The following is a 15,460-nucleotide window of genomic DNA, read 5'->3' on the forward strand; positions in this document are numbered from 1 at the left end:
ACATGTGGTACAAAGACCTTCACTGTTCATGCTCATGCTCAGTGCCAATATGTCCATCCATAGGCCTCTATTCCAGACTTCCTGTGGTTGATCTTCCAATATTTCTTCTCCTAGGACAATTACCAGTTCAGCCGCTCAGACTACTCAGTTCTGGACAAGCTTTGTGTGCAACTAAAGAGGCCCACTTTCTGTAGAGCATCAGTGGTACTTAGCCATCCAATTCTGTTATTCTTAAATCTATGAGTTCCTTCATGAGTCTCAAGTACTTGATATACTGCACTCACTAGTTCATTCTCTTCCACAGGTAAACTCTCTCATTTTACCACTGGTGAAAGCTGCCACCTTCAGCCAGGGGCTCTTTGTGTTCCATGTGCCACATGTGATGGATTCCTCACAGGCACCTTAGACCACTACTGGGACCAACTGTCACAGTTCGGTTCTCTGAAGATCCTGAGATGGAATTTGGGTTGCAAGATGTTTATCAGAGAACACTTGTCAAGGGAAGGGGAAGAAGCAGATTGTGCAGAGGGAGAAGTCAAGCTGCAAAGGAGGAAGCTCTGGAGTGAGTTTTGCCTGACATAATGTGATGCATTAGGCTGAAATGGCAAGGGTTTTACATCCCCATTGTGTTCGCTCCTCAGATCTAGGGAGGATGTGACCTCAGGTAAAGTGTTTTCTATAGCTGCTGCAGATGAAGTGCTGAGAGCTGGAGAATTTCTATCCTCCACACTTCCTGAGGTTCATCAGCAAGTCTTTCCTGGAAGGAGGATCAAGGCAGCACATCTCCATATCTATCAGAGCACCTAATCCATTTGCAAATCATATTTGGCTCTAACTTCAAATATATCCAGGATCTGACCATTCCTTACCACTCTTTTATTATCATGACTGCTCTTGTCCAAGCAAGTATCATCTTTCACATGGACTATTGAAATAGTATTCTAATTAATCTTCCTACTAAACTCCTTGCCCTCTTACAGTCTATTTTCCACAAATGAGTCAGAATAATCCTTTAAAAATATAAGTCAAATCTTGTCACTCCTTTGCTTAAACCCTCCAATGGCTTCATATCTCACTCAGAGTAAAATCCAAGCATCTACCATGGTCTCCAAAGCATTAAAGATGTGACCCCTTATCCCTACTCCACTATGATCCTGTCTTCTACCACTTTTTCCCCTCCCACAAATTGGTCCAGCTAAACTGGCCTCCTTCCTATTTCCCAAACATGCCAAGTATATTGCTGCCTCAGGACCTCTGCACATACTTGTTCCCTTTTCTCAGAATGCTATTCTTTGTGTTATCTGCACAGCTCACTTTCTCTCCCTTCATTCAGGTCTCTGCTCGATTCTACCTTATTGAGGCTTTCCAAGATGACCTTATTTAAAATAGCATCTCTTTCCTGCACCAGTCACTGTTTGTCTCTTACTCTGCTTTAGTTTCCTTCTTAGCACTTATTACCTAATGTGCTGTATCCATTACCTAGAAAAGAATCTGGCACATAGTAGGCAACCAAAAATTTCTGTTGAATGGATGAATCCTGGGATTTCCCTTTGCTGCTTTCTTGATGCTCTCTCCTCCCTTTTGGTTTCTTCCTGCATTTTTAAGGCAAACATCCTCCAGTATCTTCCTAAACATCTTTATCTCAAGGATATATGGGACATAAATTTTTTGAGACATAGTATGTCTCTAGTCTGTACTCACACTTGATCGTATAACTGGAAACAGAAACCAAATCGTTTTCACTTAAGAGTTCTGAAGTCATCACCCCAAAGTTTTCTACTTTCCAATATTTTTGAGAAGTCCTCTAACAACGTGATTCTTGACCTTTGTATGACCTATTTCTTCTCTTTGAAAACTTTGGTTATTTTCTGTGTTTCTGTGGTGTTCTGCAATTCCTTGATGCTAAGCCTTACTCTGCCTTTTCTTTCATTCTAAAGACCTGTGTCCTTCAGTTTTAGGATTTAAAAACATTTTTTTTCCCCACAATTCTCATTCTGTCTGTAACTCTTATTATCTAGATAAAGGACCTCATGGAGTAGTCCCTAATTATTTTTTCCTTCTATTTTTCATTCCTTTGACTTTCTGGGAGACCTCCTCAAAGGGAAAAATAAACATCACTCTGAGTTTAGTAATGACCTTTAGAAAGAAAGTCAAAACAAAGTATTGTTTTTTGACTAGCTAGTTATTCACTCGTTATAGTGGCAGAATTAGTGAATAAAGATACTGAGGTCATAGATACTAAATTAATCAGCAAAGTGTTGATGTGAACATTACAGCACAGGTGAGTAATTTTCTCCATCAAACACAATATTCTATAAAACTATGTAATGAGATAAATATTATTTATTATAACTACATATAAAGTAAGATTGCAATTGTCAGAATCTCAAGGGGATAATATAGAAACATCATGGTTAAAAATAATTTGGAGAGTAGTGCCTTGGTCCATCTCAGCAACCCAGCTAGAAACTCAATATGATTATAATATACAGTGTACATGTAGATTAATAGATTAAAGCTATGAATAGACTCATTCTACCTGGCTAATACTCTATTTTTTGTTAATTTAAGGTAACTGGTATACAAATAATCTCCAACTTTCTCCTTAACAACAAACTGTATTGGCTAGTATAAGCACTATTATCAGTGTCTTTCTCCTCAAGGTTTTTATTAAATACAACGTAACATGTAGCCTATAGTTTCAACTACAACTTTAAACTAAGGTTGGACTTTTTTTGGAAGTTATAATATTCTATTCATATGCTATATTTTCTCTTCCAACTCTTGTATTGATTTATTTCAGCGTTCACATTTTAATCTTTTTTTATTTTACATCTTACGGAAAAACGCGAACAAACTTTTTGGCCAACCCAATAATTTACAGAATCTTTTTTCCTTTTTTTAACATCTTTATTGGAGTATAATTGCTTTACAATGGTGTGTTAGTTTCTGCTTTAAAACAAAGTGAATCAGCTATGAATATACATATAGCCCCATATCTCCTCCCTCTTGCATCTCCCTCCCACCCTCCCTATCCCACCCCTCTAGGTGGTCACAAAGCACCAAGCTAATCTCCCTGTGCTATGTGGCTGCTTCCCACTAGCTACCTATTTTACCTTTGGTAGTATATATAAGTACATGCCACTCTCTCACTTCGTCCCAGCTTACCCTTCCCCCTCCCCATATCCTCAAGCCCATTCTCTACTTCTGTGACTTTATTCCTGTCCTGCCCATAGGTTCGTCAGAGCCTTTTTTTTTTTTTTTTAGATTCCATACATATGTGGTAGCACACGGTATTTATTGTTCTCTTTCTGACTTACTTCACTCTGTATGACAGACTCTAGGTCCATCCACCTCACTACAAATAACTCAATTTCATTTCTTTTTATGGCTAAGTAATATTCCATTGTATATATGTGCCACATCTTCTTTATCCATTCATCTGTCGATGGACACTTAGGTGGTTTCCATGTCCTGGTTATTGTAAATAGAGCTGCAATGAACAATGTGGTACATGACTTTTTTGAATTATGGTTTTCTCAGGGTATATGCCTAGTAGTGGGATTGCTGAGTCGTATGGTAGTTCTATTTTTAGTTTTTTAAGGAACCTCCATACTGTTCTCCATAGTGGCTGGATAAGTTTACATTCCCACCAATAGTGCAAGAGGGTTCCCTTATCTCCACACCCTCTCCAGCATTTCTTGTTTGTAGATTTTTTGATGATGGCCATTGTGACTGGTGTGAGGTGATATCTCATTGTAGTTTTGATTTTCATTTCTCTAATGATTAGTGATGTTGAGCATCCTTTCATGTGTTTGTTGGTAATCTGTATATCTTCTCTAGAGAAACATCTATTTAGGTCTTCTGCCCATTTTTGGATTGGGTTGTTTGTTTTTTGATATTGAGCTGCATGAGCTGCTTGTAAATTTTGGAGATTAATCCTTTGTCAGTTGCTTCATATGCAAATATTTTCTCCCATTATGAGGGCTGTCTTTTCATCTTGTTTATGGTTTCCTTTGCTGTGCAGAAGTTTCATTAGGTCCCATTTGTTTACTTTTTTTTTTTAATTTCCAATTCTCTAGGAGGTGGGTCAAAAAGGATCTTCCTGTGATTTATGACATAGAGTGTTCTGCCTATGTTTTCCTCTAAGAGTTTTGTAGTGTCTGGCCTTATATTTAAGTCTTTAATCCATTTTGAGTTTATTTTTCTGTACAGTGTTAGGTAGTGTTCTAATTTCATTTTTTTATATGTGGCTGTCCAGTTTTCCCAGCATCACTTACTGAAGAGGCTATCTTTTGTCCATTGTATATTCTTGCCTCCTTTATCAAAGATAAGGTGACCATATGTGCATGGGTTTATCTCTGGGCTTTCTATCCTGCTCCATTGATCTATATTTCTGCTTTTGTGTCAGTACCATACTGTCTTGATAACTGTAGCTCTCTAGTATAGTCTGAAGTCAGGGAGCCTGATTCCTCCAGCTCCGTTTTTCTTTCTCAAGATTGCTTTGGGGGCTTCCCTGGTGGCGCAGTGGTTGAGAATCTGCCTGCCAATGCAGGGGACATGGGTTCGAGCCCTGGTCTGGGAAGATCCCATATGCCGCGGAGCAACTAGGCCCGTGAGCCACAACTACTGAGCCTGCGTGTCTGGAGCCTGTGCTCCACAACAAGAGAGGCCGCGATAGTGAGAGGCCTGTGCACCACGATGAAGAGTGGTCCCCGCTTGCCACAACTAGAGAAAGCCCTTGCATAGAAACGAAGACCCAACACAGCCAAAAATAAAAATAAGTAAATAAATTAAATTAAAAAAAAAAAGATTGCTTTGGTTATTCAGGGTCTTTTTTGTTTCCATACAAATTGTGAAATTTTTCGTTCTAGTTCTGTGAAAAATGCCAGTGGTAGTTTGATAGGGATTGCATTGAATCTGTAGATTGTTTTGGGTAGTAGAGTCATTTTCACAATGTTGATTCTTCTAATCCAAGAACATGGTATACCTCTCCATCTGTTTGTGTCACCTTTAATTTCTTTCATCAGTGTCTTACAGTTTTTTACATACCGGTCTTTCGTCTCCTTAGGTGGGTTTATTCCTAGGTATTTTATTGTTTTTGTTGCAATGGTAAATGGGAGTGTTTCCTTAATTTCTCTTGCAGATTTTTCATCATTAGTGTATAGGAATGCAAGAGATTTCTGTGCATTAATTTTGTATCCTGCTACTTTACCAAATTCATTGATTAGCTCTAGGAGTTTTCTGGTAGCATCTTTAGGATTCTCTATGTATAGTATCATGTCAACTGCAAACAGTGACAGCTTTACTTCTTTTTTTCCGATTTGGATTCCTTTTCTTTTTTTCTCTTATTGCTGTGGCTAAAACTTCCAAAACTATGTTGAATAATAGTGGTGACAGTGGACAACCTTGTCTTGTTCCTGATCTTAGAGGAAATGGTTTCATTTTCTCACCATTGAGAACGATGTTGGCTGTGGGTTTGTCATATGTGGCCTTTATTATGTTGAGGTAAGTTCCCTCTATGCCTATTTTCTGGAGGATTTTTATCATAAATGGGTGTTGAAGTTTGTCAAAAGCTTTTTCTGCATCTATTGAGATGATAATATGGTTTTCTCCTTCAATTTGTTAATATGGTCTATCACATTGATTGATTTGCGTATATTAAAGAATCCTTGCGTTCCTGGGATAAACCCCACTAGATCATGGTGTATGATTCTTTTAATGTGCTTTTGGATTCTGTTTGCTGGTATTTTGTTGAGGATTTTTGGATCTATGTTCCTCAGTGATATTGGCCTGTAGTTTTCTTTTTTGGTGACATCTTTATCTGGTTTTTGTATCAGGGTGATGGTGGCCTTGTAGAATGAGTTTGGGAGTGTTCCTTCCTCTGCTATATTTTGGAAGAGTTTGAGAAGGATAGGTGTTAGCTCTTCTCTAAATGTTTGATAGACTTCAACTGTGAAGACATCTGGTCCTGGGTTTTTGTTTGTTGGAAGATTTTTAATCACAGTCTCAATTTCAGTGCTTGTGATTGGTCTGTTTATATTTTCTATTTCTTCCTGGTTCAGTCTCAGAAGGTTGTACTTTTGTAAGAATTTCTCCATTTCTTTCAGGTTGTCCATTTTATTGGCATAGAGCTGCTTGTAGTAATCTCTCATGATCCTTTGTATTTCTGCAGTGTCAGTTGTTACTTCTCCTTTTTCATTTCTAATTCTGTTGATTTGAGTCTTCTCCATTTTTTTCTTGATGAGTCTGGCTAATGGTTTATCTTTTCTTTTTTCTCTCTCAAACAACTAGCTTTTAGTTTTATTTATCTTGTTATCATTTCCTTCATTTCTTTTTCATTTATTTCTGATCTGATCTTTATCATTTCTTTCCTTCCGCTAACTTTAGGGTTTTTTTGTTCTTCTTTCTCTGTTAAGGTGTAAGGTTAGGTTGTTTATTTGAGATGTTTCTTGTTTCTTGAGGTAGGATTGCATTGCTATAAACTTCCCTCTTAGAATTGCTTTTGCTGCATCCCATAGGTTTTGGGTCGTCGTGTTTTTATGGTCATTTGTTTCTAGGTATTTTTTGATTTCCTCTTTGATTTCTTCAGTGATCTCTTGGTTATTATGTACTGTATTGTTTAGCCTCCATGTGTTGTATTTTTTATAGATTTTTTCCCCCTGTAATTGATATCTAGTATCATAGCATTGTGGTCAGAAAAGATACTTGATACAATTTCAATTTTTTAAAATTTACCAAGGCTTGATTTGTGACCCAAGGTATGATCTATCCTGGAGAATGTTCCATGAGCACTTGTGAAGAAGATCTATTCTGTTGTTTTTGAATGGAATGTCCTATAAATATCAATTAAGTCCATCTTGTTCAATGTGTCATTTAAAGCTTGTGTTGTCACTCCAGAGTCCGCAAGCCACAACTACTAAAGACCACATGCCAAGAGCCCATGCTCCACAACAAGAGAAGCCCGCGCACCTCAACGAAGAGTAGCCCCCGCTCACCACAACCAGAGAAAAGCCCGTGCATAGCAACAAAGACCCAACGCAGCCAAAAATAAAGTAAATAAAATAAAATAAATAAATTTTTAAAAAATAATAAAAAATAAAAAAAATAAAGCTTGTGTTGCCTTAGTTATTTTCATTTTGGATCATCTGTCCATTGGTGAAAGTGGGGTGTTAAAGTCCCCTACTATGATTGTGTTACTGTTGATTTCCCCTTTTATGGCTGTTAGCACTTGCCTTATGTTTGAGGTGCTCCTATGCTAGGTGCATATATATTTACAATTGTTGTATCTTCTTCTTGGATTCATCCCTTGATCATTATATAGTGTCCTTCTTTGTCTCTTGTAATAGTCTTTATTTTAAAGTCTAATTTGTCTGATATGAGAATTTCTACTCCAGCTTTCTTCTGATTTCCATTTCATGGAATATCTTTTTCCATCCCCTCATTTTCAGTCTGTATGTGTCCCTAGGTCTGAAGTGGGTCTCTTGTAGACAGCATATATACAGGTCTTGTTTTTGTATCCATTCAGCCAGTCTATGTCTTTTGGTTGTAGCATTTAATCCATTTGCATTTAAGGTAATTATCGATATGTATGTTCCTATTACCATTTTCTTGTTTCGGGTTTGTTATTGTAGGTCTTTTCCTTCTCTTGTGTTTTCTGCCTAGAGAAGTTCCTTTAGCATTTGTTGTAAAGCTGGTTTGGTGGTGCTGAATTCTCTTAGCTTTTGCTTGTCTGTAAAGGTTTTAATTTCTCCGTCGAATCTGAATGAGATCCTTGTTGGGTAGAGTGATCTTGGTTGTAGGCTTTTCCCTTTCATCGCTTTAAAAATGCCCTGCCACACTCTTCTGGCTTGCAGAGTTTCTGCTGAAAGATCAGCTGTTAACGTTATGGGGATTCCCTTGTGTTATTTGTTGCTTTTACCTTGTTGTTTTTAATATTTTTTCTTTGTATTTAAGTTTTGATAGCTGGATTAATATGTGACTTGCGTGTTTCTCCTTGGATTTATCCTGTATGGGACTCTCTGCACTTCCTGGAGTTGATTGACTATTTCCTTTCCCATATTAGGGAAGTTTTCAAATATAATCTCTTCAAATATTTTCTCAATCCCTTTCTTTTTCTTTTCTTCTTCTGCAACCCCTGTAATTCGAATGTTGGTGTGTTTAATGTTGTCCCAGAGGTCTCTATGACTGTCCTCAATATTTTTATTTTTATTTTTCTTTATTCTGCTCTGCAGTAGTTATTTCCACTATTTTATCTTCCAGGTCACTTATTTGTTCTTCTGCCCCAGTTATTCTGCTATTGATTCCTTCTAGAGAATTTTTAATTTCATTTATTGTGTTGTTCATCATTGTTTCTTTGCTCTTTAGTTCTAGGTCCTTGTTAAACGTTTCTTGTATTTTCTCCATTGTATTTCCAAGATTTTGGATCATCTTTACTATCATTTTTCTGAAATCTTTTTCAGGTAGACTGCCTATTTCCTCTTCATTTGTTTGGTCTGGTGGGTTTTTACTTTGCTCCTTCATCTGCTGTGTGTTTGTCTTTCTTGTCATTTTGCCTAACTTACTCTCTTTGGGGGTCTCCCTTTTGCAGGTTGCACTTTCATAGTTCCCGTTGTTTTTGGTGTCTGCCCCCAGTGGCTAAGGTTGGTTCAGTGGGTTGTGTAGGCTTCCTTTTGGAGGGGACTAGTGCCTGTGTTGTGTTGGATGAGGCTGGATCTTGTTTTTCTGGTGGGCAGGACTGGTCCGGTGGTGTGTTTTGGGGTGTCTGTGGGCTTATTATGATTTTAGGCAGCCTCTCTGCTAATGGGTGGGGTTGTGTTCCTGTCTTGCTAGTTGTTTGGCATAGGATGTCCAGCACTGTAGCTTGCTGGTCATTGAGTGGAGTTGGGTCTTAGTGTTGAGATGGCAATCTCTGGGAGAGCTTTCGCCATTTGATATTAAATGGAGCCAGGAGGTCCCTCGTGGACCAATGTCTTGAACTCGGCTCTCCCACCTCAGAGGCACAGGCCTGACACCCGGTCGGAGCACCAAGACCCTTTTGGGAAGTCTGAGGTCTTCTGCCAGCATTCAGTAGGTGTTCTGTAGCAGTTGTTCCACATGTAGAGGTATTTCTGATGTATTTGTGAGGAGGAAGGTGGTCTCCACCTCTTACTCCTCCACCATCTTGAAGGTCTCCCCAGGATCTCTTTTTTGTCTAGTGCTTGTTCTTTTTCATACTATCCCATTCTTGTTTTGTAAATACAATATAGTTTCTTTTTTTTGAAGATATTTAGGTTTTTTTTCCCTTTCATTCTCTGCTTGTCTGTTTCCTTTGGATTTCCCCCCCTTTTTCTAATTTGGAGTCTTTTACCAAGTGTTATTGATGGGTGGTGGTCTTCACTGCAGGCTCATTGAGTGTTTAGCCAAACTTTTCACTAGGGTCTTTTTTTTTTCCTATACAACCTTTTATTCAGGTGACCAAGTAGTTAATCACAGTTATAAATAATGTACAAATTAAAAATTTCCCTTACTCATGAACTTTATGGGTGAGTAAACTTTTTCTCCTTTGGGGGCTGTTGTTTTCTCTGCCTGGATTCAAGAAGTTTACAACTCTTAACAGCCTGTGTGCATTTAAATGTTTGCAGCTTCAGTGTGCTATTTGTATCACCCTAAAGAAAACACACACAGTTCTTTCCACTGAGGAGGTGGTAAGGGGCCACATTTTTTGTGACCCGGAGCCCTGACTTTTGAACCTGATGCTGAAGAACCCGTGTTGTGTCTGCAGCGCTGATGACTCAGGGAACATTTCAGTGAAGAGTTGTTCCTGGTTTATTTTACTGTTTTGTTTCTCTCTGTGGAACTGGTTTCTATCATCCAGGATACTGGACACAGGGGGTTGTGGGTGGGCGGCTGAGACTGGTTAAGGGGCCCCCACACTAGGGTCTTTTAATTGCCAGTATTTGGAGGCAAAAGTGTGGTAAAATTATCACCTGCAGTAACATGGAAGACAGAAAATGTACCTAATACCTTCATGGCATTGGGTGAAATTTTGAGGCAGAATTTTGAAAGAATAAGCTGGCTGCTATTCACTGCAATTTATAAGGTACTCTAAGACAAACTCAAAAATAAGGAAGTGGTAATGCAAATATTATTGAGAGGGAATATAGAGCCTAGACTGGAAAATGAAATTGTTTTTCACCAAATCAAATGTTTGATCATTAAATATAACCTTAGGACAAAGAACAAATCCAGGGTATTGTCATTATGATGGCCTCAAGTAAAAGACCAAGTAAGGTCTAACTATACACTCATTTTGTACAACCTCTGAAGGAGTTAAAGAGATGCCTTTCAGCTGAATCAAAGGGCTACTAGAAAGATTAAGGAAATTAGAAAAGCGATATATTCAATACATATACATTTCTACAAACTAAGCCATGAGTACTTTGAGCGTCTCGGGCCAAACTAGTCAGTGAATGTTTCTCTAATCCTCTTCTGCTGGTCTTCCAGACCTTTATTTCCCCAGCAACTCCCATATTTGGGTGAACCCCAATTCCTTTATTAAACCTCTTCATTCATGTATTACTTTAATGAATCTGCTTTCCTCACCAAATACAGACTAAACCACCTGGCTTCTCTAGAAAAGAGAGCCTCAGGCAAAAATTAAATCTATTACTTTATTAGAAGGGGCAATCCAGGCTGGTGAGAGTAAGGAAGTAAGGCTAGCAGAGACTGGGAGCAAATGCAAATTGATAAATTAATGTATAGCATTTGGTTTCTGTTTCATGAAAAGCCATGAAGAGACACTGCTGATAATTTGGTAAGTACAGTTGTTTAGCTACATGGTACATCTCTGGGCAGGAGGGTGAAAAACTATGCCTCAAAATCGTCCATGAGAAGGGAGAGGAATTTGTCTGATGGCTTCTTCTAGTCCATTGATCCAAGTTTTCCAGACAGTTAACTTCACTGCTCTTCCAGATTGCATCATCTAGCCCTTTTGACAATCACTGGGGAAACCCTGTGGCATGATGCTTCCTTGAGTCCAGAAGCGTTGGGATGGGCCAGAGATTCTGAGCACGTGGCTAGTTGAGCTCAGGCAGAAGAATCACTCCAGCCTGCTAATAATGTGTCACTATGTAGGGTGGTAGCTATGGCAAAGTGGTTGGTGGCCTAGGAAACAGTGGGGCCAAGAATGTGAGAAGGCACTTGAGGAAGGTGTGTCTGATACTATATCCAAAGGTGAGATATCTATGGGCACAATAATGCTGTATAATAATAGCTATAAAGCTTCAGAGGCATAACAATGGACATCCCTTGCTAACAAATCTGGAATCAGATAGGTGTCAGTTAGGTGGTTCTGCTGATCTTGGCTGGGATGGTTCACATACCTGGGGTTTGACTGGCTATCAGCCAGTCGAAGACAGGATTTAGCTAGGGTGACCAGGGTAACCTGGCTCTGCTTCATGCATGTCTCTCCCTCAAGGAGGCTAACCCAGACATGTATGTGTTTATGGTGACAGCAGTAGCACAAGAGTAAGTGGCAATACACCAGATGTTTGGAAATACATATGGCCCAGAAAGTACTTGAGAATGTACTTCAAAGGAGCATGAAAAAAAGAATACAGGGAGGAGTAAAAAACTACTGTCATTTTTACAGTCTTTCATACCAAAGAAAAACAAGACAAGTACAGACAATTCATTGTTCAAACAGGTATTATTATTACTTGGGGGGAAAAACTTAAGATTTTTCTGGCCTTAGTTATAAATTAGGCTCTTATGGAGTATATGGGTCATCTTTCTTAAGACAGCTGTAAGATAGGGGCAAATGAGTTCTTTTTTTCCCCCTCTCCCTTTTAACAATTATATTTTGTTGGTTTGGAGAGCCAGTTAAATGGCAATAGATTTTGGCTCAGGAAAGTTCAAATTTAGCCCAGAGAAATCCAACTTGAGGCCTGCTTAAATCAATTCAGGCCTTCTTCTGTTCCCAAGGTCAAGTTCTAAACATGAAGAAATCCATTTTAATTCCATTCTTGAAAAATAACTGCTAGCCAGTTATTGCCTATTAACTAATAGGCAAGTCAGCTTGTTTATTTGGCTAAGAGTATGGGACTAATAATGTTCAAACCTTATATAATCTATATTCCTTTTAATGAAAAGCATAATAAAATGGTGACCTCACTGAAACAAATCAGAAGTCCTAGATTCTAGATAAGGTTCTACCACTAATTAGTTGTGTGACCTTATAGGCAAGTTACTTAATCTCTTTAGGCCTCAACTGCCACATATATATTAATCAGGGACTGCTCTAAATTACAATGTTTCAAATGTTCTATTTCCACAGTATGTTAGCAGGCATTACTTATTCAAATAAGTTTAAGAAATACTAACTAAAATAAAGTTCAAAATGTTTATTTCAGGACTTTTCAGCACTTTCATTTTGTGCCTTTTGAATCTCTAACAGGGGAATATAAGGTGCAGCAAACAAATTTTACCAATAACTCATTTATTCATAAAAACACGTGTCCCACTGAGTATACTTTGGGAAATGTACTGTTATTTCTAGCACCCACATGGGTGAAATTTATCAGTCAGTGTCCCAGAAAGAGGGCAACTTCAAATGGGGACATTTGAGAAAAATATAATAAAATTACTATTTACAAAGGTATAGGCAGGGTTTAGGAAAACCAGCAAGGTACACTGACCTACGCTGGGGCTATTAATACCCTGGACTCATTACGATATAAGTGAAAAGGGGTAAACGGAGGGAGCATGGGCCTGAAGTTAACTGGAATAACTGCTGGGAAAGGGATGCCTGATAGGATGACCTTCAGTCGAAGGACACACCCAACCCATGGTGACCTGGCAGGAAAGGAGCAAGGGAAATAAATAAACAATTTCATTTTCCTTTCAACCTCCAATCTCCTACGGTGCTTCCATTTGCTGATCCCAAGCAAAAGCCAGTGGTCAAGGGGACCTACCTCACAGAGCAGAGAGCAGAATGGGAAAGAGTGGAGGGTGGATCCAGAGGGCAAACAGAAGCTATTCAGCACAGTAGGGTTCCATTCACAAGCAGCTAGATTAGATGATTAAATGATGTCCTCAGGACTCAGTCTTTTTATCTCTCCACTCTGCTTTCTTTTGCTGGCTTCATTCTAAGGCAAGTTCTTGCCACCTGCAGCAGAGATGTCACCAGTAGCTCTAGGATTATATACATCATGCTTATTTCACAATTTCATAAAATAATAAAAAGAGTAAACACATTTATAGCACTTAGTATATGCCAGGTGCTGTTGAAAGCCCCTTAGATACATTAATTCAGTTAAACCTCACCATAATCCTAAAATAGCTACTGTATTACCATCTCTTCAGAAATGAAGAAACTGACAAATGACTGGTAGGTGAAAAAAGAAAGCTGAGACTTAGATTTAGACAGTCTAGCTCTAGAGTCTGTGCTTTTAACCACTGCTTTTTGAAAAATAAACCCTATCTCCTAGAGCATCCATATCACTTATCAAGAAGGATGTTGGGACATGTGCTCATCCCTGGATCAATCACTAGGCACTTTGCTTGCTAAACCGGGTCATATGTCCATCCCTATGATAGGACATGATTGCTAGCAATTTCTCCCTAAAAAAGATGCCAGGCAGATGAAAAAAGCAACACATTTCCACCACAGACAGTGTGGACTTAAGAAGAAATAGCCCTATGGGACTGGAGCTACATTTCTAGTTCTGCCCATGTTTGCCATTAACCTTAAACAAATTACTTGAGGAGATTCTGTGAGTATAGGTGGAAAGATATGAAGATCTCTAAACAAATATCTAATTATATCTAATTACATATATATAAATACAACACGTTATTATATTAAACTATGGTAATAAAATTGAGATATGCCAAATTTGAGCAAATAACTTCTGAAATGAATTTTTCAGTCAGCACTATCTCTGAAAACTCCCTTAGAAATAACTTCATTTTAAAAAATATGAAGTAAAATAAATAAAACCTTATTTTTTCAAGTGGTCTTACAGACATTATACAGAAATATTTCCTAGGAATAAACAAAGCACAGTTATAATTTTATTGATTTTAGCAAAATAAAATTACATTAAGTGACTTCCTAAAAACTAATGGGTAAGTTTTCTTGTTTCCTTGCCTCCAGGGCATTTGGCATTCTTTACCAACTGGTGCATAAAAGAGTAGAAAAATAAAAGATTATCATATTGTCCTTTGTATTTCTCTTTTAAAATATCAGTATGATAATCTACCAGAAAGTAGTAAATGGCTTCAATTGTGGAAAGGAAGGTATCTGGCTTTCCTTTTTGATGGCGCCAAAAGCAAGTTTTTCTTGTTTTCAACTCAACTTGTAGCAACCCTGCCAAAAACAAATAAGAGAAGTATAAATATTTCCTGTTAACCACAGGGTGTGGTACAATAATAATTTCCCTTAATTACTTTAAGGATTTTCTTTAAATTCCTTCAATCCCAATTCCAAATAGGATATTTTCTCAAATGCATTAAGGTATATACGGAAGCAATATAAAACACAGGATGAAATCTTATCCATGACAGTTATCTATAAGTCTTGGACCTGTAGCAAATGGGTTAAAAGTAGTTAACATTTAAGATGTTCAACTCTTTCTGTCTTCTACTTGCCAGTGTCTTTTTTGACTTTAATCTGTGACAGGACTAAATTCACCAATTTTCAGAAGAGTTTCATTTCCTTGATAAACTGACATTTAAAATATTGTTCTGAAATTCACTGAGACCAGGTAGGCAGGTTAATGGTCCTTAATACTGTTAAAACTACTTCTGGATTATCACTTTTTGGCTATATGTTCATGAACAGAGTACCTAGAGCTGTTTCATTAGCTGTCACATCTGTGTTTCAGAGACTCAATAACACAGTCAGCTAATGCCTTGCTCCTGTATATTTAAAGAGGAAGTGACTCATGAAATCATACAATAGTACTCTCATCTCTTACAAATCAGATGTCAACATACAAACCTAGAATGCTTTTAGTACCTTAGACCAATACTCAGACTCACATTATATTTAGTTTGCAAATACTTTCTAAAAATCGTATTTTATTTTAAAGTGAGAAATAAAAGTGAAGAAGATAATATCAAAATTGGCCCACTGACCCAGATTAGGAACCTCTGAGTCATCAATGATTTCCTACTATCACGCCTCACTTTAACCTAACAGCTACCTAAGAAATGTGGCAGAGAATGACAAGAAATAAATAATATTAAAACATACCAAGATATTAAGAGATATGAAGGATCAAATATATATCTAATAGGAGTTCTGTGGGAGACAGCAAAGAGAATGGAGGAGAGATAGCATTTAAAGATTTATTTTTTTTTTTTATTGATTGATTGATTGATTGATTGCTATGTTGGGTCTTCGTTTCTGTGCTAGGGCTTTCTCTAGTTGTGGCAAGCGGGGGCCACTCTTCATCGCGGTGCACGGGCCTCTCAC

At 37.9% G+C, this 15,460-nt stretch overlaps 1 protein-coding gene across 6 annotated transcripts in view; it reads right to left on the bottom strand.

Moving 5' to 3' along the window:
• The window catches only part of DTWD1 (DTW domain containing 1), a 55,188-nt gene that overhangs the window by 20,873 nt on the left and 18,855 nt on the right, over positions 1–15,460 (bottom strand). For 3 of the 6 annotated variants that reach the window (XM_057544147.1, XM_057544146.1, XM_057544148.1), the window contains one exon: positions 10,634–14,350. In XM_057544147.1, coding sequence (XP_057400130.1) covers positions 14,103–14,350 — 248 coding nt within the window. In that variant the 3' untranslated portion in view covers positions 10,634–14,102. Of the gene's footprint in view, positions 1–10,633; positions 14,351–15,460 lie in introns of those variants that run through there. The other 3 variants (XM_007170421.3, XM_057544149.1, XR_009007713.1) reach the window with 3 other exon arrangements.

Source organism: Balaenoptera acutorostrata, chromosome 3 (genome assembly GCF_949987535.1).
Source record: "Balaenoptera acutorostrata chromosome 3, mBalAcu1.1, whole genome shotgun sequence".
Taxonomy (NCBI): Eukaryota; Metazoa; Chordata; class Mammalia; order Artiodactyla; family Balaenopteridae; genus Balaenoptera; species Balaenoptera acutorostrata.